Here is a 25,597-nt window from a genome sequence, read left to right as displayed (position 1 = left end):
AGGTTTTTGCTTAACGCCAGGAGCTCAAATGGCCTTAAAACCTCTAAATGGCTGTTAAAATACGTAACGTTAATAAAGCTAACACGTAGCTACCGGAATGTAGAGCCAGCTATGTGTTGTAACTTAAGGCAAACCTGTTGATATAAGGAGCTCAGTTAACTGTTAGCCTTATTAAAAACCTTCACTTACAAATGTTACAAGCTCGGATGTCAACTGATATCTTATTGTAACTGTGAAGATATTCACATCAGGTGAATTTGTTTTCGTAAGTTGTGTAATAGGCTACATTTCGCTCCTCTTACAAGCAACATGAGCTGTCCGGGCGCATCTCTGTGCCCAAAGCTGAATGCAGATGAGCAAATAACGTTAACTGTGGGTTGAGAGCCCAGCTGTATTTCTAGGCTGTTAATACTGTAAACGTTTGGATTGACTACAGCTAATATAGGTGTAAAATTAACTTGAGGAGCATTATTATTGTTATTGTTGTTATTATATCAAACAATAATTTTGTCTGTTGACATAACAGAAAATATGCTTTACATGTCATTTTGTTGTAGGGAGCAAGGAGCAGACGGACGAGTTTATTAAATTCTGTGGTCAAAACGACCACCTGTTTACGGGGGCCAAAAACACGGCCACACTCGGATGGAGGTAACTGTTGAGGCATAAATAAATAGCCCATTTGTTCTCTATACATACTGCATTTCTATGTAAAAGTTACATAAATTAACCCAAATCCTGTGCAAAGACCAAAGTACAAATATAATCTTTGGATCACATTAAATGAATGTTGTTTTTGGGTGGGGGTTGGGAATTTTATGTCTGTCCTGATGTGAATCTGTACATATCTGTGATAATGTGATCTCGTGTGTTTACCTTTTGTCATGCTTCTCTCATGTTTAGAACAATCCTGCAAAAAATGGGCCTGGAGGGAAAGGTGGAGCCCCAACAGGCAAAAAAAAGAAATGGGTCAACTTAAAGAAAAAAATACAAAGTACATGCAGGTTTGGATAATGATAAGGAAACTACATTTGTTTTACCCAAGTTAATAAACACTTTGATAAAGAAGCGTAGAAATAATAAAAAAAAAATCTCCAAGGCACTCTCGTTTTTTACTCGCTAGTGTAGCTACACAATGCAACACAATGCTAATTTGTAGTCTCCTCAAATGTGCCATCTCCTCTGGTGTGCTTACATCGTTTCATCATCTGGCAGTCCGACCGTTCCACTGCCTCCAGAAGGTAAAGAGTTATGGTATTTAGAAATAGCTTATCTCCCCACTGATGGCTTCATTTGCTGTTGTAGGTCACACAGAGACATAAGCAGAAACAAGAGACTTTTTCATATCCAGTTAAAAGTTCCTCGTATGGGCTTTAAATAAACACTGCAGAAAATTGCTGCCGTTGATGTGATTGATTTCCACTTCCTTAGGAATGCAAAGATCCAGGGACAGGGCAGTGAGTCAGCGGGCGGGCCACTGCTGTTACCTGGCCCTGGTTTGTCCTCATGGATGAGGTATTAGGACAGAGGCCCTCCATTCCCCCACCTGTCCTAATTGCCTCCATCCCCACACCAGGGCCAGGTGCTGCAGTGGGTGGGCAGCATAACGAGGAGGAGGAGGAGGAGGAAGAGGAGAGGCCGCCAGGAACATCAGCAGCAGGAAGCAGAAAGAGGAGAAGGGAAAGGGATGAGCTTTTGGAACTGATTAGGGAGGACATGTGATTGCAGAGGGAGGCAGAGGAAAGGAGAGAGAGAGAGCAGAGAGAGGATGGACAGACTTTTTGGTTTATTAGAGAGGATGATTGACAGGTGTTGATTTTTTAATGTTTGTTTTCTGTTCGATTACACTCTGTTGTTTGATTTAAATTGTTAATAAAAAATATTGTGCTCTAAATTAAAATCTTCCTAACCTCGTTACATTATCTATTCCATTTCTTACTTACAATATAAATAGACTTTTGAACTACTTTTCAGTGACAACACAATTAATTTATTTTTTGTGCTATTCACAGATATTTACAAAGTTACAATATGAATATTTCTAACTATTTACAAGTGGGCATTCTTAAAATGTACAAGTATTTATAAAAGATCAGCAGAAATTACTATTTACAGAGATTTGCAGATTTACAGAGAACATATATACAGTTGAGGCTGAACAGGAGTCGCTGGTGGTGCTGCTGGACTGGATGGGATGCCACATGGAAGACCTTGGAGTCTTCTGACTGTGAGTGGGACATCATCTGGGGGGTGGGGGATGCGGGATGCATGTCTTCACTGTCCACCACATCGTCCATCATTGGGGTTTGCAGGGCTGACGCAATCAATGGCTGCTATGTTACTAAAAATGTTTAAAAGAGATGAAGTGCCCTGGAGGAGGGTAGATGCCACGCCTGTACAATGGGCTGTGCCTGATTACTCTGGAGTCTTGCACCGACCCCGGCCAGCCCACGTACGTATCAGTGAAGCGGCCCTGATGGTCACAAATGGCCTGCAAGATTTTTGAGGCAAACAGTTTTCTGTTCCAATAACAGTGACCATCAGGGCCGCTTGGAGGCTTGATCCTCACATGGCGGCCGTCGATTGCTCCAGCCACTTTTCGAAAAGCTCTGTGTCTTGCCAGTCCTGCAAACCCCTGAGTTACTGACGCCAGGTCTTCTGCAGTCTTGGGGAGGTAGATGACCCTGTGGTGAATGGCCACCACCTCCTCAGTAACTCGATGGACGATGCGTTGAACAGTGGAGCAAGGCATCCCAAACACCCTTGCCACCACCCTGTAGGATGTCCCACTCGCCAGCCAGAAGAGGAAGACCAAGGTCTCTATTGTGGCATCCCATCTCTGTCGCCTTTCCTGGTGGAGAAGTTCCAGCAGCACCGCCAGGGACTCTCTGCTCAGCCTAAAGTCTTGCCTGGTGTCATGATGGTTTGGAAAAAAAAACTTGCAGAATGGGAACACCGAGGTTAATGCGACGGTACATCGGCCTTGCCTTGATGGAGAAAGGAGGGTAAGAACAAGAGGATTAAACAAGAGCAATTGAATTTTAGTTGATACGATAACTCTAGTGAATGTTAAAGCTTAGACTAATAATGCTTCATTTCTCCATCTATTACACTTTGGCTTCTCAATATGGTTCTGATGTTTAATAACATTTTAATAGGTTATTGAATTAAGTCAGGGTTATTAACAGGGTTTGTACAAATTTAACCATTCAATTCAAGCACTTTTCAGATAGACAGAAAACATAGCATTAAAATTATAGCATACAGAACCCTGTATCAAGACTTATGGTTAAATGACATATATGTCAGTCCATAGTTTATATGGCTAGTGTTTGTCACTAAACAGTATCGTTTCTTAACGGGTATATTAATTACCAACCGTATTGAACTATGTTAGCTATGTATGAACATTAATATGGGTTAAAATAGCAGGTTAATGTTACCTCCCCACGACGCTCTCCCAGCCGCCGGTGTTGCGGGAGCCTCCTCTCCTCTTCCTCTAACAAAAGATATATTAAAAAAAAACAAAATCAAAAGTTCTGGCTCCATGGTTGTCTGCCTGTTGTCTGTTAAATTTTTGTCTCCGTCCGTGTGTTTTTCCCGGGTTTGGAGGGACAAAGTTATGACGTCGTGACGCAATCGGGAAATTCTCCGAAGGCTAGACCGTCCCATTTACCAGTAGTTGATGCGGCCAAGCCGTTGCCTCCGGAGACTGCGTAGGCTGGGTCCTCCGAAGGATACAGCCGCTGAATTGGGACACAGCTACAGTAATGCTGAAGCACTGATCCGACATTTTAAACGTCCCTATGAGACGTTTGGTTGCTCTTTTGTTTCACCTGTTACACTGAGTTGTAATGTATAATGTTTGTGTTTAGCACTTTATCTGTGTATTCTAAGCACATTTAGCCATATTTTACCAACTGTGCACATTACATAATTTTCTTTCTGAATGATTGATGTTGTTAGTCTGCTAATTACCATGTAAAGAGCACAGAATATTTTGATACTGTTGATTTAAAGAAATTAACCCCGCCACCGTTGACAGCTGAGATAGGCTCCAGCCCCCCTGCAACCCCGAAACGGATAGTCAGGTATAGAAAATGGATGGATGGATTTTACTACTGAACATTGTAGTATTATATTGTAACGGTAATTCAGTAAAACAGTTATTCTTTATTGATATAGAGTTTGTGTGGATTTAACATGATTAATGTTCTATAATTCATTACTGAAAGTTGAGAAAAATTAAAATGAATGTTCTGATCCTACTTATTGTAGGTCAGGTTTTTTTGATGGGGAGTTGGACCTACTTGCATGTTGGAGCCAGTCGAAGTTTGATGGCAAGCCAGACCCCGACCCCGGAGGATACTTAGAGATGCGACGCCAAGGAACCTGAATCCTATTGCACCTTTACACATACAGTGGTATGAAAAAGTTTGGGCACCCCTGATCATTTTCAAGATTTTCCTTTATAAATCGTTGGTTGTTCGAATCCGCAATTTCAGTTAAATATGTCATATAGCAGACAAACACAGTGATATTTGAGAAGTGAAATGAGGTTTATAGGATTTACAGAAAGTGTGCAATAATTACTTAAACAAAAGAAGACGGGAGCATAAATTTGGGCACCCCAACAGAAAAATTACATCAATATTTAGTAGATCCTCCTTTTGCAGAAATAACAGCCTCTAAACGCTTTCTATAGCTTCCAATGAGGGTCTGGATTCTTGTTGAAGGTATTTTTGACCATTCTTCCTTACAAAACATCTCCAGTTCAGTCAGGTTTGATGGTTTCTGAGCATGGACAGCCCGCTTTAAATCACACCACAGATTTTCAATAATATTCAGGTCTGGGGACTGAGATGGCCATTCCAGAACGTTGTACTTGTTCCTCTGCATGAATGCCTTAGTGGACTTTGAGCAATGTTTAGGGTCGTTGTCTTGTTGAAGTATCCAGCCCCGGCGCAACTTCAACTTTGTCACTGATTCTTGAACATTGTTCGCAAGAATCAGCTGACACTGACTGGAATCCATGCAACCTTCAACTTTAACAAGGTTGCCAGTTCCTGCACTAGCCACACAGCCCCACAGCATGATGGAACCACCACCAAATTTTACTGTGGGTAGCAAGTGTTTGTCTTCCGCCATCCATACCGCCCCTTGTTATGTCCAAATAACTCAATTTTAGTTTCATCAGTCCACAGCACCTTATTCCAAAATGAGGCTGGCTTGTCCAAATGTGCTTTAGCATACCTCAAACGACTCTGTTTGTGGCGTGTGTGCAGAAAAGGCTTCTGCCGCATTACTCTCCCATGCAACTGAATAGTTGAACGATGCACAGTGACACCATCTGCAGCAAGATCATGTTGTAGGTCTTTGGAGCTGATCTGTGGGTTGAGTTTGACTGTTCTCACCATCCTTCGCCTCTGCTTATCTGAGACTTTTCTCGGCCTGCCACTCCGGGCCTTAACTTGAACTGTGCCTGTGGTCTTCCATTTTCTCACTATGTTCCTCACAGTGGAAACTGACAGCTGAAATCTCTGAGCCAGCTTTTTGTATCTTTCCCCTAAACCATGATGTTGCACAATTTTTGTTTTCAGGTCATTTGACAGTTGTTTTGAGGCTCCCATGTTGCCACTTTTCACAGAAGATGCAAAGCGGAGAACAACTTGCAACTGGCCATGTTACATACCCTTTCTCATCATTGGCTTCACCTGTGTATGTAGGTCAAGGGTCAATGAGCTTACCAAACAAATTTTGAGTTCCAATAATTAGTGCTAAAGGTATTCAAATCAATAAAACAACAAGGGTGCCCACATTTATGCACCTGCCTACTTTTGTTTAAGTAATAATTGCACACTTTCTGTAAATCCTATAAACTTCATTTCACTTCTCAAATATCACTGTGTTTTTCTGCTATATAATATATTTAACTGAAATTGCTGATGCCCTGCAATCGGCTGGCGACCGGTTCAGGGTGTACCCTGCCTCTCGCTAGAGGTAAGATCTTGAGCCCGAGCCCGAGCCCGAGCCCGAGCCCGAGCCCGATCCGAAATTCGGGCCGGGTCGGGCCCAAAATGTCAATTATTAACTTTGGGTGGGGTCGGGCCGGGCTTCTCTCTCGCTATTTTTTTTTAATAAATATATATTTATTTGAAGTCTGTAATAACCAAATACACGGCTCGGGACACGCGCGCGCTTTACGCAGCGCTCAATGCCAGATGTTCAAGAGGACGAGACCCGAGACTGAACTCCCGCACAATACGCACTTTACACCGAGATGACCGTCCTGGACCACCTACCTCAGCAGGTCTGACTTCTGCAAACAGCAGCTGGTCCAGAAACATGTATGAATGGATTCATCCGTGCGCGCAGTCTCCAGCGGAGGATTTTTAAAGTCTGTTTGTTTCCGCCTTTGGTAACGAAGACTATAGTGAACCTGCTGCGCTCTGGAGGCTTTACCCCGTGTATCTCAGATGCCCTTCCTTGTGATCTACAATGAAGCCCAGAGACCTGCTCCTGCTGCTGTTCCTCTCCTTGTCAGAGAGGCGCGTCCATGTGAGCACAATATCACACACAGAAATATCTTTAACAAACTTTTCCAGCGTTATTTCATTGTGTAAGTGCATTTATAATGATCATAAAAATATGTAGATTATTTTAACATTAAGAAAACTTGCGATATAAAATTTCGGGTTTGTTTCGGGCTCGGGCCTGCAAATCAAGTTAATTGATCGGGCTCGGGCCGGGTCGGGCTTTAATACCCGCGGGCCTGGGTCGGGTCGGGCTGGATTTTTTAGGGCCGATCTTACCTCTACCTCTCGCCCATTGTAGCTGGGATAGGCTCCAGCCCCCCGCAACCCCGAAAGGGATAGGCGGTATAGATAATGGATGGATGGATGGAAATTGCTGATTCGAACAACCAATGATTTATAAAGGAAAATCTTGAAAATGAGCAGGGGTGCCCAAACTTTTTCATACCACTGTACACACACACCACCCAGACAACAATGCAGTGGGACTGATTTTCCACCTCTACGGTGTCGACTGAAAAAAGTGACTGAAAAGCTGAACTGCTGCAAAACTTTATTTTATTTTTTATTTTTCTGTACTTACTCAGGTTAGAGTTGTGATGTTCTTTGGAATTAATATGTTTTATTCATCCTTCCCATCTTGTAATAAATAGGGAAGCGTTATTGTTTCTTAAAGAGAATACTGTGTTTGTCTTGTTCCTACGTCATCGTTTGATCAATCATGGGCTCCGTAGTTGATCTTTGAAATTCTGTTTCACTGGCCATTGAATCTAGTTACTATCCCCTTTACTATTCCTTTTCTTTCTCAAAAGGATTACAGAAGGCCTTCACCTTTATGCATATCAGGTCTATTTGAGACTACATTCTTTTTTCATGCACCGGTCACAATAGAGTTGAACTTGAAGAGGGGATAAGGGGAGTCTGTATCAAAGTTAAACAACTCTTCACTTGGTGAACAGAATGTCAAGGAGAAAATAAAATGTAGCATAGAATATAGAAATATTAATGAAGCATTAGATGGAGCATGCTTTGTGAAGATGCTTGAAGTAAAACATATCAAACTACAATAGAAAATCTGTAGTAGCAGTGTAGGCCTACTTCTAAAATGAAACAACAAAGCCAAACTTTTCTCTTTTTGTCTTTTTCTTCTCTTGAGTTTGTGTTTGTTTATACATGTGTTTACATGAATGTATAGACATGTGTGTATTTCTGAATATGTCTGGGCTATGATCAGTAATATTATACTGGTACAGAAGTTATTGTAAAAAGGTCAAAAACTGTGGTGTTTAAACAACATGAAATGTAACAATATGTCTTTACACAATAAAGTATAAAAGGACAGAATGAATATTTGTTTGGGCCCCACATTTGAATGTTAGTTTGAATAAAATGCTGAATTTTTTTTTTTTTTTTTTTTTTTTTATATGCTTTTGAACTTTACTTTGTGTGTAAATGTGGAAAGATGGAGGCACAAATGATCAAAACAATAGTTAACCTACAGTGGGAGGCAACAAAGCTCCAGTGCAGTACTAGTGAGCACTTATCTCTCAGGTGGATTATGTGGACTGAGAGCACTCCCCTCCCTCCAGACTGCCTGCAGTCTGATGGAGCATGTGAATGTGCTGATGCGCTGCCTCAGCGCTGGGCTATAAGAGGCTTTGAGAGATGGGCTTAGGACCTAGCATGGATACTTCTCTCTGACTCTCCATCTTTATTTTACCCTTTTATCGTCTTTGTGTTATTTTTTCCATGTATCTACACTCTCAAATGTCACCAGACCTCTTGATTATCAGACGCAGGAAAAGGTAAGAGGCTAAATAGTATATTTATAGTGAGATTTATTTTTATAGATTTAGAGCTTTGTGTTTGTGTTGGATTTTATTGATTTCTTTTTTTAATCAATAGGGATGCAAATTAATTCCAATTTATTTCTTAAGCTTCAATGCTGCCATTAATGTGTTTGCTGTATGTAATTATTAGAATGTACTGTTGTATGCTGAGCAGCATCAATGAAGTACAAGAGCTACTTTGGAGGTTTTAAATGTTGTAGATGTACAAATGAATGCCAGGGCAACCTGACAGCAAATTTGTATCTCCATAAAACTTAAAGTTGTAGGGGTGGCATTCAGTTGAAATCGTGTATTATCCAGCTTATGTGTCAACATCTACTTACTGTAAGTAGATGGCAGCAGAATATTGAACTAATATTTTAAAATACACAAGTGAAAATAGGTGTCAAGTTATATTTGACATGAGAGGAAGAGTTACTGTTTTCTGGCATCATTTTAGACTTCTGGGTGATTTAGTATCAAATATGCATTTCTAAAGCGGCTTTAATATGTTAATTATATGAGTGTGTTTTGGAGTAGAAATATAGAGATTATGTCTCAATCTGAACTTCTTCAAATGAAATCATACTATACAATTGCTGGATTTGCAGTTTTTTATGTCTGTGTTAATGAAAACTGTGATCTGTATTTTTGCTTGCTGGAGCAGAGAATGTGACTTATGGTTAACTACCAGTGTATGTTATTTGAGGTCTTTTAGGCCTACTTATTTGTGTGCAACTCCTGATAAAAACTTCTTTCTAGAAAAGCCAGGACTTATTTAATACCCATGTCAGTGTTTGCCTGCTGTGGCATCCACATGTGGCAAAAAAAAAAAAAAAAAAATCATATTCGGCCGCAGCCAATAACACAATGTCAGTTGTTGCGACATTAATATTGGAGAGTTCTGATGTCTTTAATGTGAGGATCACATCGTTCTCAAGGAAAATAGAAAAAGCCATGTGAAACTCAATATTTAATTTAATGCATTTCTCAGCAGTGTCACCTGACCTTTGAGATTTCTATGCGTCATTGATTCATGCAACTATTAAACTATATAAATTCATTTATATACTCTCTGTCTCTCTCTCCCTTTGCCCTTCATAGGATGTAAGTACTCAACATCAGCATGAAGCAGTCTCTCCAGCCTCTACAGTCTTGCACAGATAGGTAAACAGGAACACTTGAAGAACCTTAACAAATATTCAGTATTCAACAAGCCAAGAATAGATCATTTCAGAGACAAGCCTGACAAAGCCATGACCAGAACGAATTCATCTTGAGCTTCAGTTGATTCACATTTCCTTTCTCTTCATTGTGGTTGCAAACATATTACTCTATCGCGCCAGTTCAAAGACTTCCCACATCTACCCTCTGTCTGTGCCACAGAACCCTTACAGTGCCCCTCAGAGGGGAGATGCCAGTCTTGCTAAATGCTGACGCCTCCTTCAGCTCCAAGCAGGAGCTCCTGGACCTACAAGAGTGCCCTCTCACTGGGGGTCTCTCTCTGGACACCCCCAGCCCCACGGACTCCCAGATAGGCAGCCCAATAAGCTCAGGCCCCAGAAGCTCTGGCAGCCCTGGAACTGATGACCCCATTCGGCCACACATTTTCACTGGAGCTTCCACACTGCCAGGGCAGCCATATGGGGTGGAAACAAGATCCAATGCAGAGAATCCTATAGGGTTAAAACTGATCTCCACTGACTCAGATCAGCTATGTGGTTGGGGGGTTTTGACGCCCAAAGCTATTCAAGTTTTCAACACCCCTCGTTGGGTGCTCTTCTTCCTTTGTGTGGCCTCTTTCCTCCAGGGGATGATAATCAATGGTTTCATTAACACAGTCATCACCTCCATTGAAAGGCGTTTTGATCTGCGCAGCTACCAGGCCGGCCTCATTGCCAGCTCCTACGACATCGCCGCCTGCGTCTGCTTGGCCTTTGTCAGCTACTTCGGCGGGACGGGACACAAACCTCACTGGCTTGGATGGGGGGTGCTGATTATGGCACTTGGTTCTCTCGTGTTTGCCTTACCTCACTTCACCACACCCTGCTACCAGGTCAGTCTGCCCGAGCGAACAGGAACGTGCTCTGCCAATCGTACCAGTCCATGCCGGGACAAGGAGGGTGGAGGATTGTCCAACTATCGCTTTGTGTTCATGCTGGGTCAGTTTCTACATGGTGTGGGTGCTACGCCTCTCTACACGTTAGGGGTCACATACCTGGATGAGAATGTGAAGTCCAACTATGCGCCTGTATATATTGGTGAGTCATATCAGCAATTTATTTAGTACAGCAGTAGTATTAGCTTTATTAAGAGTTAACAGTTATTTAGTAGTTAACAGGATAAAGTGAAATTGTATTCATCATTTTAAGATCAAGCAATGTCCTTTTAAAATTATAGAAATGTTGTCATCATCAGACAAAACTTAATAAACTACATTTGTATTTTGCAGTATACATACACCATTAGTCCTTCCAGATAAATGAAGTGTGAATGTCACCATCCAAACTCCTTAAATACATTTTCTGAAACTCTGCTACAGTTCTCAAAGCATTAAGTGTAATCACATTATTTTTTTTTAGGATACCAAATCATTTTTAACAAAAACAACAAATGAATAGTTTAAATGCATGCAAAACATATTAGCATAGATGTAACCAGAGCTGCCTGCTTGTGTTGCATATTCTACTTGGTAGTTGTAGTCTGTCGTGCACTTAAAAAACATGTTTTTTGGGCTGTGTAGAATCCATACATCACCAGTTCCCGTCATATATATATATATATTTATTTATTTATTTATTTAGATAGATAGATATACTTTTTTAAATAAAAAAATAAAAGATTTTGGCATGAAAACCCACATTTTATCATAAATACATGCCTGGCATATATAACAAACAAAACATCTTGAAAAAAAAAATTCTGTTCAAAAAATTCTGTTACTACAAATGTAGTGAAATATGCACATTTTGCTAGTCACACGATATGTACAAAAATATACAGTGCTGTGCAGAGATGCATTGCAACAATTGCATATTCTCAATAACTAATCTTATGGTTTTGTTGGTGGTGGTGGTGGTGGTGATGATGATTTTGCTTTAAACTTGTATATAGTAAATGTATAAGAAGGTGATGATGAGCTTACTGATACTTATAACTTTAATAAAACTTTTTTCTTTTTCTGACATAGGTTAGAAAAAGAAAGGTTAAGCTAACCCTCTGACAGAGGGTTAGCTTAATCTAGTATCAGTCATACATTGACCTAGTATCAGTCATACACTACCATCATATTGGCTTAAAACTATGCAGACCATAATTATAGGCCTGGAATTTATGTAAAAACAAATAAAAAATTAATTGCAATATTGTTCAGGAAAAAAAAAATCATGATTGAATATTTGATAGCTGGGTTTCCATTCACATGTACCGCATTTTGACAAAATGGACAGATGAAAATATGAATAATTTGCATTATGCAAATGTTTCATCGAGCTAAGCAGTAGATGGTACCAATTCACTGGTCGATTGTGATTATGCCTGTGCAGAAGAAGTACCAACGAGATGATGAAAATTAAACCTTAAAAATTAAACTAAGATATGGCATTATGGCATTTTGTTTATTTCATGTAATCATTTGATAACCATTACAGTTTTCTCATCTTCTTCATTTCTTGAGTGGAGTGGAGGCCTCATTGGATGTTTAAGTCTGTACATTATGTTTTATTCAAAAAGTCTGTTTCCATTGCACTTTGTTGCATTTTGCTTTTATTGTTAAACCAACTTTTGCACTTCTGTCAAGTGTAAAAATGTTTTTGCAATATTTTGAGATGTTTTCAAACTTTTAGTGTTTCTATTCAGGTTTTTTATGCATAAATTGAAAATGTGCCAAACCAGGTGGAATAATGAGAACACACATGGAAGAAGTAGGCCTTAGAAAAATTCTCACATTCATCTTTTTTCAATAATAATTGCATGTCTGTTGCAGAAGCTGACCCAAATAGACATTACAGAACTTGTTGTCTCACCTGCTACCATGTCGGATCACATTATTTCCCCTTTTATTGTTTCGGAGTTCAATTTTTTTTTAATGTTGTGAATTAGTTGAATGTCTGCATCTGCAGTGTTTCCCACATTATTGGGTTCTGTTGGTTGTTGTGGTGGGGGTGTGCATGTGCATGTGGAAGGAGACACACCCATGTTTTCTTCAAATAATTAAGAACTAATGCTATACATAAGGTGCTCTACTGCAGTACTTTGTTACAAATAAATAACTGAACAATATATACAGCTCCATTGCTTCAATTGTGTCAAACAACTTCAAGTCTTTCGTCCTTTTCACCAGTACCGTAACAGCATGAATAGATGTGCATCAAAATCAGTAGTTGACCTTTTTTTTTTCCAAAGACAGCTCATTTGACTGCAGTAATTCTTGTAAGCCAGACTTCTTACAAGCTTGCTAATAATTTATTTGAAGAGATCAACACTGTTGTGTTTAGAACATAGATAACTTAAACGCCTCAGTTTTGGACAGATTTGTGCAGTTGAGTCCATGATATTAACCGTTCATGAACTCTGAATTGATTCTGTTCAGGAATTTGGAAAGCTGTACTCTCTGTGGAGAAAAAAACAGCAACAGTCCTTCCTCCAGCACATGATCAGGTTTTGATTCAGAGTATGCACAGAGAGGAACTACTCACAGACGGCTTTGTTGTCTGTGTGTTTGTGAGAGAGGTCTACGATGAAATAAGATTTGACAAATTTGAAATGTTCTGGCAGGTGGTGACAATCAATACATGGGAAACACTGAAATGCTGTTTCGCTTTCCATCTAGATCAAATACTTACTTCTCTCTAATGACACTATGTAATGAACAATGTCATTAGCGCACATAATTGTTGTTATTAAGAGCTTAATCAAATGTGCTTTGTACTGATCCACACAGAGGCATATAGTCAGTAAAGCTGTCACATCCAACTTCTCATTGTTGTGCTTCCATCTATAGAGATCAAATGTCAGCCCAGTGATTTTGACCTTCTTAGAATCACCATTCATTTTCAGCTTTCAACATTCACTCTGGACATCAATAGTGCAAAAAATATCTAATTTGTGCCTTGTCAACTTTGCCAATTTCAAAGAGCAGCAGAGCACAATGTAACCCACTAAAGGAAATGCTTTCACCAAAACACACAAACACATGCAGGGCCTCGCTCTTCAATCTTCTTTTAATCATGAAATATTCAGTTTGTGGACATGGAGTCCAGTAAAGAACAATGGGACAGCTTTAACCTGTGGGACAGGAAGAGTTAAGTAGGAAACAGGAAGTAGACAGGCACTGTACTGACACACCCGGTGTCTGGCTCTCTGTCTGTGATCTCCCTCTCTCTCCCCAGGGATCTTCTACACAGCAGCCATTGTGGGTCCAGCAGCAGGCTACCTGCTGGGAGGATACTTTCTCAACATTTATACCGAAATCCACCGGACGTGAGTCTCCTTTGGATCGCAGAATGAACTAGAACACACTAGAATAGAACCGATCAGAGTATAATAGAACAGACTAGAATAGAACAACTAGAGTATGTTAGAATAGAATAGAATAGAATAGAATAGAATAGAATAGAATAGAATAGAATAGAATAGAATAGAATAGAGCATACCCGAGTGTAATGGAATAGAACATACTAGAATAGAGCAGGACTAAGTAGAAGTATGTAGTAGAATGCAGAATAGAATAGTGTAGAAAAGAAGATTGGAGAGAAAAAATTTCATACTAAAGGACATAGTGGATTAGCCTTTAGAAGTTAATATCAGTAACTGTCAAGTGATTCATTCAATGTGTGTACGTGCGTGTGTGTTGTTACAGGACCGAGATGACCCCTGAGAATCCTCTGTGGGTTGGGGCTTGGTGGATTGGCTTCTTGGCAGGAGGAGCAGCAGCTCTACTGATAGCATTCCCCATCCTGGGCTACCCACGACAACTACCGGGTATCATTCTTGTCCAGTGTGCACATATTCTAGATGGTATGAAAGAAGTGGATATAGCCAATGCAAAATCTACTGGTTTGTGGATTACCATTTTGAAGCCTCAATTTTGGCAGTCATCATCTTGATTTTTTGGAACCAGAAATGACCTTCTTTCGACAAGAGGGTGGGACTAATTTATCAGCTAATACCAACTCTTGCTAGCTCATGTTTTTAGTGGACTTTGATTGTATGCAGGTAAACCCACGGTGGGGAACGTCCGCATACAGGGTTATTTTATGACTCAATTGCAGCACTACCTCAGTATGGAAGTCTCTCAGAGTCAGAGACAGGCAGGTCCGGTAATGAGAGATCCATCCAACAGAGAATGGTGAGTGAGTGTGGGAGAGCAGCTTAAGTATTGCACTGATTAGTATGAGTGTAAGGTGTTTCATCAGATGAGCGGGCAGGTAGGCGTTGCTGAGTGTGGAAAAGTACTGACAGCACAGGTGAGCAGAGAAGACATGACAGCAGGTAAGGTACTGTGACAGTCCAGCCTCTGGGCCATGCATTAAATCATCATTAAACGATAGCCAATGGGTTCCCACTGCCATTGTTGTAACTTATCAATCACAAGATAGTCACCCTAAAGCATACCCTGGTTTATTGTCTATTTTGCTTTAAATTGGACCATAATTTGCAAAATGACCATCATGCTGTTTTGAAGAAGACAAAACTAAGATTGAGACCATAAACTCATAATAAACCTGTTAACTGAGGTAAGGAATCGAGAGAAGTAGGGTCTTTTCTCATAGACTTCACAGATTCCTTTTTTCAACCAGCGGAGTCGCTGGTCATTAGAAAGAATGCAGGTTCAATACAGGCTTAACTTTTCTCACCCATAGGGTATGTCCACTTCTTTTGCACAGTCATATTACAGCATATACACACTACAACAGCAAGAAAGTAAAGAAGCCAAAGAGCATTCACATACTAATTTTTGTCTTAAGTAGAGGTAGAAATTGTTATTGGAATGGAAAATATCCCTTGGTGTCTCAATTACTCTGTCTCTTTCCATAGGCTCTCAAGAGTATGTAGCCATGCGGGTGTCTGAGGCCCACCAGCTTAAGGACGGAAGCCACACCAGAGCCTCAGACCCTCAATTTGGCAAATCAGTCAAAGACATGCCGAGGTAGTGCACTTACTTTCAATAGTGCATAATTAGAGATCAGCATCTAGTGATTTGATCAGAGTTCTGGATTTTGATAAGGTGCAAGCTCCAGTGGTTATATGTTTATGGTTGTGTAATGAATTCGCAAAGAGCTGTCAGACTCTAAAATGAAAACAATGGTGATCAGTTTGTTTCGTGGTTAAAGTTTCTTGGTGACACCTGACAGAGGTGCAGACTGATGGCTTTAGATGAAGAATGCATTACATTTTTACCCTTTTAATATCTCAGAGAAAAGAAAGTCACAAACATGTGTGTAGAGTCCCTTTTCACGATCCCCTGTAGCTGACAAGAAATACTACTATTTGACACTGTTTTAAAGCAGCAAAGCTTTGCCTGTACACACTGCAGGTTTTCTGCAGTAACATGAGACATCTGGAAGTGTCTGCTATATTTTGATAGTAAACAACAGGAAGTATCATACTGTACATGCTGAAGTTACTAATATCCTACTCTTAACTTGTGTTTGCGTTTGCAAACAGCAGGAATTTCATATATGCTCACAATGCTAATGTTAATAGTTAATAGTAATTAATTATAGATGGCTCCAGTGCTTTTAACTCCTGCTCCCTGCTGATTTGTCTGTGATAAACATAGTTCATTTATCTCATTATGTCTAGTGTCTCTTAGCATTAGCATTGCTTGTAGTTGCCATTTCTCAGTGGAAATCCAAGTCTCATGTAAGCTAGCCCAGAACTAACAGAGGTCTGTCAATGTGAGATTCAAAGTGAAAAAGTTTTGGAAATGTGATACAAATTCACCTGTAATAAGTAATGGTCACTGAGTAACCCTTTAGTGGTAACCAGGTTCTATCAAGTCTCTCAATTTCTTAACACAGAAAATGTCGATATATAAGCTATCTATGCACCTGCTGTGTGCATGCTCAACTGTTTGTAAATTGGAAACCAGTCTGCTATGAATGAATTGTGTTCAGGCAGATAATAATTGCTCTTTTATGATAACTTGGTAACAACAATCCCTCCAGATTCAAATATAAAGGAAATATAAACAAAATAAATGTGACCCTGTTTACTATGAGTTCAGCAGCCACAGTGTGATGTCATCTCTGTAGCACTGGGGATTACAGAAACAGAGTAAGGCGATAATTACGGCATATTATGTAACATGACTTTTGATCTCACATAGTGTTTATCTGTATTAGGAACGTCTCCAGGTTGTTGAGATTAGAGCAGCCTGGTTTAATTAAAAACTAAACTTAAGTTTATTCAGCTAGTTGCACACACTGTTTGAAGCTTATTTTCTCTTCTCTTTCTTTCTCCAGATCTGTGCTACTCCTCCTAAAGAATCCCACCTTCCTGTTCCTGTGCTTGGCTGGGGCTACTGAGGCCACCCTCATTGCCGGCATGTCCACCTTTGGTCCAAAGTTCTTGGAGTCACAGTTCAGTCTCAGCGCATCAGAGGCTGCAACATGGTTTGGTGAGTGACTAATAAGAAGTAATAAATAAGTAAAATCATACAGTACATGATGCAAACCCAAATGGTTGATTAAATCTATTTCAAAGCTATGTCAGATCTCAATAGCTTCTATTTTTAATCCACTGCTCTAATTCTAAACTTTGGGGATGTTGGATATATTAAATGTCTATAAATTAGGCACTTTATTTCAATTGACCTTATATTTCCCAGCAACAAGCATTTCTTCATGATTTTATTATCATATATCATTTCACTACTCCAGAAGTTGGAATATGTCACAGTGAACAAGTTAACATCTGCATTTGCACTATGGGCTCTATTTTTGGCTCAGTGCAGGCGCGGCGCAAAGTCAAGTCCGCTGTGCCGATGGGGCGTGGCAGCGCAGACTTTGGTATTTCGTGCACTGCGCCGCTGGCGCATCTCCTCCCCCTTCTCATCTCAGTCCGACCCAGTGGCGCAACTCGGAACGAGGGAGGGGAGAAGGCGTGGAGTGGGTTTGACACAGCCGAGTCAAATTTTCACCAATCACAGCAGCTCCTCACCTCACCTTTAAGAACGCCGCTGCCGAGGCGCGTGGCAAGTTTCGAGGATGACTGAGACCGCACAGGAAAGTGTCTGTTGTCCAAACTTCTCCCAGGAGGAGACTGATGTCACTCATGTCTCATGACATCCGTTTGTATTACTTTGCACACCTGTTTTTTTTTTTTTCTATTTTTTCTCTATATATATATATTGTTTTATATTCTGTTCTATATTTTGTGGTATATTTTGTTTATATATATATATTCTCAATATAAATATTTTGTTTTTATATTTGCTTTTTATATATATATATAGTTCTCTCGCTTTCTTTTCTAATTTTATTCTAATTCTATTCTTGTAAGGAGCGCTGCAACAAAAACAATTTCCCCTCGGGATAAATAAAGGATTTCTGATTCTGATTCTGATGTCTAAATATGAGGTCCTTAGATGGTAAATCCTCAGCCTCCTCCTCATCCTCCTCAAAGCAATGATGTACTCCATCTTTGTAGATAACGTTAAGCATTACAATGATAACACTTGTATTTGGAATGAAATGACGTGGGTAATACCGGACAACGATCATCACTTGCGTTATTTCCATGTGTCTGTCTCTCTGTCTCTCGAGTGCGCTGAGATAGATGCAGTATATATGATCTGTAGGATGCCACGGCTGTTTCTGGTTGGCACAGCGACGTTAATTTATTAGTTTGCATCCCTGTTTCACCTGTGTACATTCGGTCAGGGTGAATGACCATTACACGTGCTGAACGCACTTGCGATGTGGTCAGATGAGATATTGATCAAAATATAGGTCTGACTGTATGTGCTGACCCAGATAGTTGCATTGAATCGTGACTGTTGCTAATTATTGGTCACAGTGAGTGTTCAATGACTGACCGAGCACTGCTGGAAACACCGTTAAAACCACGCTGCCGTGTTGTTGACAGTGTGATATATGGCGTCATCAACCACGTTTTCAGTGGATAGCCTAGCAGCCACCCATCCAGAGGGGTGTCCTCCTGAAAGACTGTAGGGATGCTAGAATTCGCCAGGATGAACGAGTCATGTGCTGACCCAGGGAAAGTGGCATATACGTTTGTCACCAGGCAATTGGAGTCACAGACCACCAAACATCCTTGTTTCACCTGTGTACATTCAGTCAGGTCGAGTGACCATCATGCGTGCTGAACGCGCTTGCGATGCGCTCAGATGAGATACCGATCAAAATATATAAATTTAGGTCTGACTGTATGTGCTGACTCAGATAGTTGCATTGAATTGCGGCTGTTGCTAAGTATTGATTGCAGTGAAATGCCAGACACTGTGGAAACCTGACTGAGGTGTTGGTGACGTGAGAAAATCCACTTTGCAGAAATCCACCAAAATGGTCGAAAATCCCAATGCACCGGCTCATTATGCCGACATCTCCCCCCTACTGCGCCGCAGCGCCCATCCTGGCGCACCTCTGTATGCCTCGGTTTACCAAAATACCAAGTGCGCCGTGCGCCTGCCTGCGCTGCTCAAAAATACAACTGCGGCGGAGTTGAAAATAGAGCCCTGTGCCTTTTATTCTTTTTTTTTTCCAATTTAACAGCATTTTTTTTTTTTTTGATTCCAGAAAAGGGTTAGGGTTAGGGTGAGGGTTAGATGGACACTGAAAGAGATTTCATGTTTTAGTTTTTGAATTTTTCTCTAACTGGTCAAACATTTGCAAGATATGCATTAAGTGCAAAGTAGAAGTTTTGCCTGGAGTGTCTAGCTGTAGCAAAGCTAATGCAATGTCCAGACTGAAAAGAGTCCAGCCTCTTGGGAGCATAAGTGTGCTCAGGAAATGTCATTTTTTATTTTGATACTTGTGTCTACAAGTAGATATTAGACTATTTAAGATTAGGAATAATGCTTTGGAGGCCATGAATAGTCACAGAAAACTTCCTGAAAGTCTGGCCACTTCAAGACTCCCTGTCATTGTTTTTTTTTAAGGTGCATTCTCATTTAAGTGCCTTGGAGTGAAACTGCGTTCTGACTGCATGTGTTTTTATGTTATTTATCTCGCCCTCCCAGGATACATGGTGGTACCAGCAGGAGGTGGTGGCACCTTTCTGGGCGGCTACATCGTGAAGAGATTGAACCTGCGCTGTCGAGGCATCATCCGCTTTTGCATGATGTGCGCAATGGTCAGTCTGCTCGCTATCTTCATCTTTCTCATCCACTGCCCAAATGTGCCTATGGCTGGGGTAACAGCACCATACCAGTCTCGTCTACTGGAGGAACACCAACTGGACCAGTACAAACACCTGTATGATGTGCCCAGCAAACTGCATCTTGGAAACAGGTGGGCAGGTATTTATTTTAGCTAATATTGGGAGGCAGTTGTCGGCCAACAATATTCCTTCTATAACTCCTACCAATAGCCTAACTATATAGTTCAGAATATTGTCATCATGATGACTTATATAGTAGCGACTTAATATAAAAAAAATCTATGAAATATATATATATATATATATATATATATATATATATATATATATATATATATATATATATTAGGGCTGTCAGTTTAACGCGTTAATTAGATTAATTAATTACGCTGCAAATTAACGCGCTATAAAAATTAACGCAATTAATCATGAGTTGCAAGTCAATGCGCAAGCATTTTAAATTTGGCCCTTTGAGTGACCCGTAGGCTGCATCCTACCTGCGCTACTAGTCAAAAGCAGGGTGACAACAGACGTGGATGCGACACCAGAGAGCGAGGCAAGCCTACTTGGACCTTTGAACGGCAAGTTTATTTATAAAAAGAACAAAGACGGGACTATTAACAAGAACACAGTGATTTGTACCTTGTGTAAAAAAGAATTTTCCTATCACCGTAGCAGCTCCAGCCTGAATTATCATTTAAACGCTACATGTAAACATGTAGTTGCTGCTAGTGCCGCTAGTGCTACAGTGAGCTCACTCCGCCAACCCACACTTGCTGAGTTAGGAAAACAAATGAGCAGGCCGATTTCAGTCGTGGAAGACGAGGGCCTAAAAGAGGCGTTTCAGATAGCGTCATCTGACTCTAATTTCCAGCTACCGTCGAGAACTACAATGATGAAAAGAAATTCACCAGCTGTAATGTGAATGTCAGTGAATTGTAATGTCCTAGCATTCAAATTCTTTATTTGGGGACCTTTAGCAGATATGAGATTAAAATGCGATTAATTAGATTAATTAATTACAAATCCTGTAATTAATTAGATTAATTTTTTTAATCACCTGACAGCACTATATATATATATATATATATATATATATATATATATATATACAGATGTAGCGGCCTTGAATTTCCCCTAATCTCGTGCTGGGGCCCTGGCGGGTCCATGACCGGTCCCTGCTCTGCAGTAGGCGGGTTCGTGACTGTAATGAGATCCCCCACGATGACGTCATCGGCGCGGGGCCAACTCGTAACGCCCCTAAGCTCCATTTGCGGAAACTACCTGCACTCGCTCGATCAGTCCACCAGGAGGAGCAGTCATTATAATTGGTTACCGTGTCAGCTTTGCTGAGTTGTTCATCAGATCTGCACAAAGCCTCCACTGCTGTAAGAAAAACTGCTTGTCTTGAAGAGCACCCTGTGCAGTTTTTTTAAATATAATTATGCTTAATCATCCACATTATTGTAGTGCTCGTTCACAAACTTCTTGGATCTGCTCATCTGCCCATCCTGCCTTTTCCTCCACATCTCTCCCCACCTTTGGAGAGGCTCCCAGCGCATCTCCGCGTGCCGAGTGATTTGTGCCCAGAAAATTAATCATGAATAACAGAAGCTGTGAGTCGCGTTTTTCTAGCATTTTGAACTGCTAAACAGTTAAATGTTTAATACTCAGCCTGAATCGCGGAGCCACTCTGCTTTTCAGTTGGTGGGTTTCCTGTTTGTAGCGCATTTTAGATTTGTGGGTCGCTATTTGATGCAGCGACCAGCAATACGCAGTTTCTGTATGTGTATGTACTGTATATTACTGGACAGAAATCATTTACAGTGTGCTGAAGAGGGAGGGACGGGAGGATGAAATGCCAATTTCAGCCTGTGATCTGTTAATGTCTGACTGAACATCCTCATGGATCCTCAAGTGATATTTTACAGTTCTACATATTTTAATCTAACGAAATTCGTTAAAACAAGTCACTTGGTGCTTTCAAAGTCATGTCATTGAACTGAAAGGTTCCAGATTTCGTTCGCCTTCACAGGCAGCTGCGGAGCGCAGCAGACGGCTCGCACTGCGCACTGCGATGTTCAACATCATAGGCTTAATATACTGTAGTTAATTATCACTGATCTTTTTCATCACTCTGTCTGTGTGACTGTCTCTGTCCTCCTCTCTGTGTCTCTGTCTCTTTTTTCAGACTGTTCACGCAATGAATATAAACAGTAACTATTAAAAAAAAGTTATAGTCACGGGAAAACATAGTACTCAGAAGCACACCAAGAATGCATTTTTTTACGTCAGGCGTTGTGCACGCGTGTTTGATATTAATATTGTGCCGCTGCACCTCAAATAAATGTTTTTTTGGGAAATGGAAATGTTCAACATGACTTCATCATGTTAGACCAGGCAGACAGGTTCTTACTACAACATCAACATTGGTGATTCATTTCACTTCCGGTTGAGTGAATGCTGGCGCAACTGGCTGCCGCTACTCTCCGGTTACTTTTAAGTGTTTTTATGGTTTTATGGCCTCTATGTGGCCTGGGTGTACTATTGTGTTAGCACTTTATGGGAGCTGAAGCGTCTACCAGCGTTTATTTACCGATCCAGCTACTGCTCCTGTGTGTTTATGTGCTCGCTAGCCAGCACTAGCCTACCTGCTGGAAGTTAACACCTCGCCACAGACACGATGTGGGCCAGCAAGCCCCTCATCTGGTTGGCTCTTATCTGGACTCTACTGTCGTTTTGCCACCACCCAATGGCAGAACTGCTCCGGTATACGGCTGCAGAGCTTCTCTGGATCCGCTGGCATCTGCCCGTGCCTCCGCCGCTGGTACTGCACCACCACCCGGACATCGCTCTCCTCCCCCGCCGGAGATACATCCATCGTGGGTCTCGTAGGATCTTCAATCACGACAACTCCTCCACAGCAATCACATCCTTCTGGTCCACCACTCGTTGTCCGCTCAGAAACTCCGGCAGGGTTGCGGATAGCAGTGCATTAGCTAGCCTGGCTAGGTCGGCTAATGCTAACGCTACTGTCAAACACGACAACACCACTGTTCGCTTCGGTCTGCTCAACATCCGCTCTCTTACGAGCAAGGGTCATCTCTTCCAGGATCTCCTCACTTACCGTAAGCTCGATTTTCTTTGTTTAACTGAAACGTGGCAACAGCCAAATGACTTTTCCCAGCTAAATGAATCCACTCCTGCTGGATTTGTTTACATCTGTCATCCCCGTGGCAACGGTTGCGGCGGTGGTCTCGCGGTAATTCACCACGAGAAGTGGAAAGTCCTGCCTGTGTCAGTCTCTCCATTCAGTTTGTTTGAATGCATTTTGTTTATGCTGCCTGGATCCTCTCCCACTGTCGTTGCCACCATTTACCGACCCCCTAAGCCCCATACTGACTTTTTAACTGACCTTGCCACTCTTCTTACACAACTTTCCACTTTGACACCCAACATAATACTGCTGGGAGATTTCAACATACACATTGACAATAAAAATCTGCCCCTCACCAGAGACTTTTTATCATGCCTCGACAGTTTTGGACTCCATCAATACATTGACTTTCCTACACATACCAAAGGACACACACTGGATTTACTCTGTTGCTCAGGCCTCACCCCCTCCAACTTTACCTCTGATGAACTTCCCATAATGGACCATTTCTTCCTCACATTCAGTGCTGCACTCTCCCTCTCTGCAATCAAACCTCCACGTCTCATCTCATTCAGGAATCTAAAGGACATTAATGTTGACACTCTCTGCTCCAGAATTGACAGTATCTCAATCCCAGATTTTCTCTCCAACCCTGATGATCTCACAGCGCTTTACAACATCCTCAACTCTCTTGCCCCACTGAAAACTCGGTCTGTTTCCTTTTCATCATCTGCTCCCTGGTACACTCCTGAACTCCGGTCAATGAAAACCAAAGGACGCCAACTGGAACGGCTCTATAAAAAAACTGGACTCACAATACACATAAACATGTACAAAACCCACATTCTTCATTACAAAGACTCCATTGCACACAGTAAATCTGCTTATTACTCTGGTCTCATCACATCCAACAAAGGAAACACCAAATCACTTTTTTCACTACTCAACAAGATCCTCCAGCCTCCCCACTCCTTACCCCCCCACCTTTACTCTATTGACACCTGTAACTCCTTGATGCTATTCTTCAATGATAAAATCAACTCCATTCACCAGCACCTCTGTTCCCACCCTCCTTCTCTCTCCACACCTGAATCCTTCCTCTACAGTCAACCCTTTACCTCCTTTCAACTCCCAAGCGCCTCTGAAATATCCGACCTCATCCGCAAATCTAAGCCCTCCACATGCCTGCTGGACCCTATCCCCACAACCCTGGTCAAATCCTGCCTCTCCTCTCTGCTTCCCCTCATCTCTGCCATTATCCACTGTTCACTGTCCGCCGGTATTGTACCCTCTACCTTCAAAACTGCTGCTGTCACGCCAATTCTGAAAAAACCTGGTTCAGATCCCAACGACTTCAATAATCTCGGCCCTATCTCCAACTTACCTTTCATCTCCAAAATCCTTGAAAAATTAGTCTCCTCCCAACTCCACGCACATCTCACTCTGAACAGTTTGTATGAACCCTTCCAGTCTGGTTTCTGTCCACGTCACAGCACAGAAAGTGCACTTATCAAAATTACCAACGATCTCCTCACTGCAGCTGACACCGGTTCACTCTCCAGCCTCATGCTTCTTGACCTGAGTGCAGCCTTTGACACCATCTCACACCCCATCCTCCTCAGTAGACTCTCCTCAATTGGCATCACCCACACCCCCCTTCAATGGCTCCATTCCTACCTCACAGACCGCACTCAGTTCATACAACTCAAGTCTTTCTCCTCCGACCCCTCCCCAGTCACCACAGGTGTGCTCCAGGGCTCTGTCCTGGGGCTCCTCCTCTTCATAATCTACCTCCTCCCCCTTGGCCATATCTTCCGTAAATTTAACATTTCTTTCCACTGCTTCGCGGATGACACCCAGCTCTACCTCTCCTGCAAACCAAACTCCACACTCCCACCCCCCTCCCTCACCTCCTGCCTTTCTGAAATAAAATCATGGTTCACCTCTAACTTTCTAAAATTAAATAGCAATAAAACCAAATTCCTACTCATTGGCACCAAATCCACCCTATCTAAAGTTGACACCTTCTCTCTCTCCATCGACAGCTCCTTAGTCTTCCCCTCCCCCCAGGTTAAGAGTCTGGGTGTCATCCTCGACAGTACACTCTCCTTCCAATCTCACATTAATAACACCACCCGGTCTGCTTACTTTCACCTTCGCTCCATCAATCGTCTCCGCCCCTCCCTCACCCCCCACACCACCGCCATCCTTGTCCATAGCCTTGTCACCTCCCGCCTTGACTATTGTAATTCTCTCCTCTTTGGCCTACCTCAAAAGTCCCTTCATAAACTTCAGCTGGTTCAGAACTCTGCTGCCCGGATCATTACCAAAACCCCCTCATCACACCACATCACCCCTGTCCTTCAGCAACTCCACTGGCTCCCGGTAAATCAAAGAATCACTTACAAAATCCTTCTATACACCTACAAGGCTATCCATAACCTCGCCCCTCCTTACCTCTCCGACCTTCTGCACGTTGTCACTCCATTATGTGCCCTCAGATCTTCCTCCTCCCTCCATCTCACTGTACCCGCTGCCCGTCTTAGCTCCATGGGGAGCAGAGCTTTCAGCCGCTCTGCTCCCCAACTCTGGAACTCTCTGCCACCTGAACTCCGTAACTCTGCCATCCTGTCCATCTTCAAATCCAAACTCAAAACTCATCTATTCAGACTTGCTTACTCTCTATAAACTGCTTCACACGGCCCCCCCTCCCTATTTATTGTATCTTGTTT

General features: G+C 41.7%; 1 protein-coding gene across 2 annotated transcripts in view; it reads left to right on the top strand.

Annotated features, from left to right (window-relative positions):
- The window catches only part of slco4a1 (solute carrier organic anion transporter family, member 4A1), a 77,893-nt gene that overhangs the window by 26,218 nt on the left and 26,078 nt on the right, over positions 1–25,597 (top strand). Inside the window, exons 1-8 of one of the 2 annotated variants that reach the window (XM_070968266.1) lie at positions 8,028–8,338; positions 9,467–9,529; positions 9,749–10,623; positions 13,753–13,843; positions 14,223–14,344; positions 15,401–15,512; positions 16,831–16,985; positions 19,569–19,839. In XM_070968266.1, the coding sequence (XP_070824367.1) occupies positions 9,489–9,529; positions 9,749–10,623; positions 13,753–13,843; positions 14,223–14,344; positions 15,401–15,512; positions 16,831–16,985; positions 19,569–19,839 (1,667 nt within the window). In that variant the 5' untranslated portion in view covers positions 8,028–8,338; positions 9,467–9,488. Of the gene's footprint in view, positions 1–8,027; positions 8,339–9,466; positions 10,624–12,012; positions 12,067–13,752; positions 13,844–14,222; positions 14,345–15,400; positions 15,513–16,830; positions 16,986–19,568; positions 19,840–25,597 lie in introns of those variants that run through there. The other variant, XM_070968267.1, reaches the window with a different exon arrangement.

The sequence above is a fragment of the Chaetodon trifascialis genome, chromosome 8 (genome assembly GCF_039877785.1).
Source record: "Chaetodon trifascialis isolate fChaTrf1 chromosome 8, fChaTrf1.hap1, whole genome shotgun sequence".
Taxonomy (NCBI): Eukaryota; Metazoa; Chordata; class Actinopteri; order Chaetodontiformes; family Chaetodontidae; genus Chaetodon; species Chaetodon trifascialis.
Note: the sequence above shows the minus strand (reverse complement) of the source record. Positions and strands in the feature narration are given on the sequence as shown.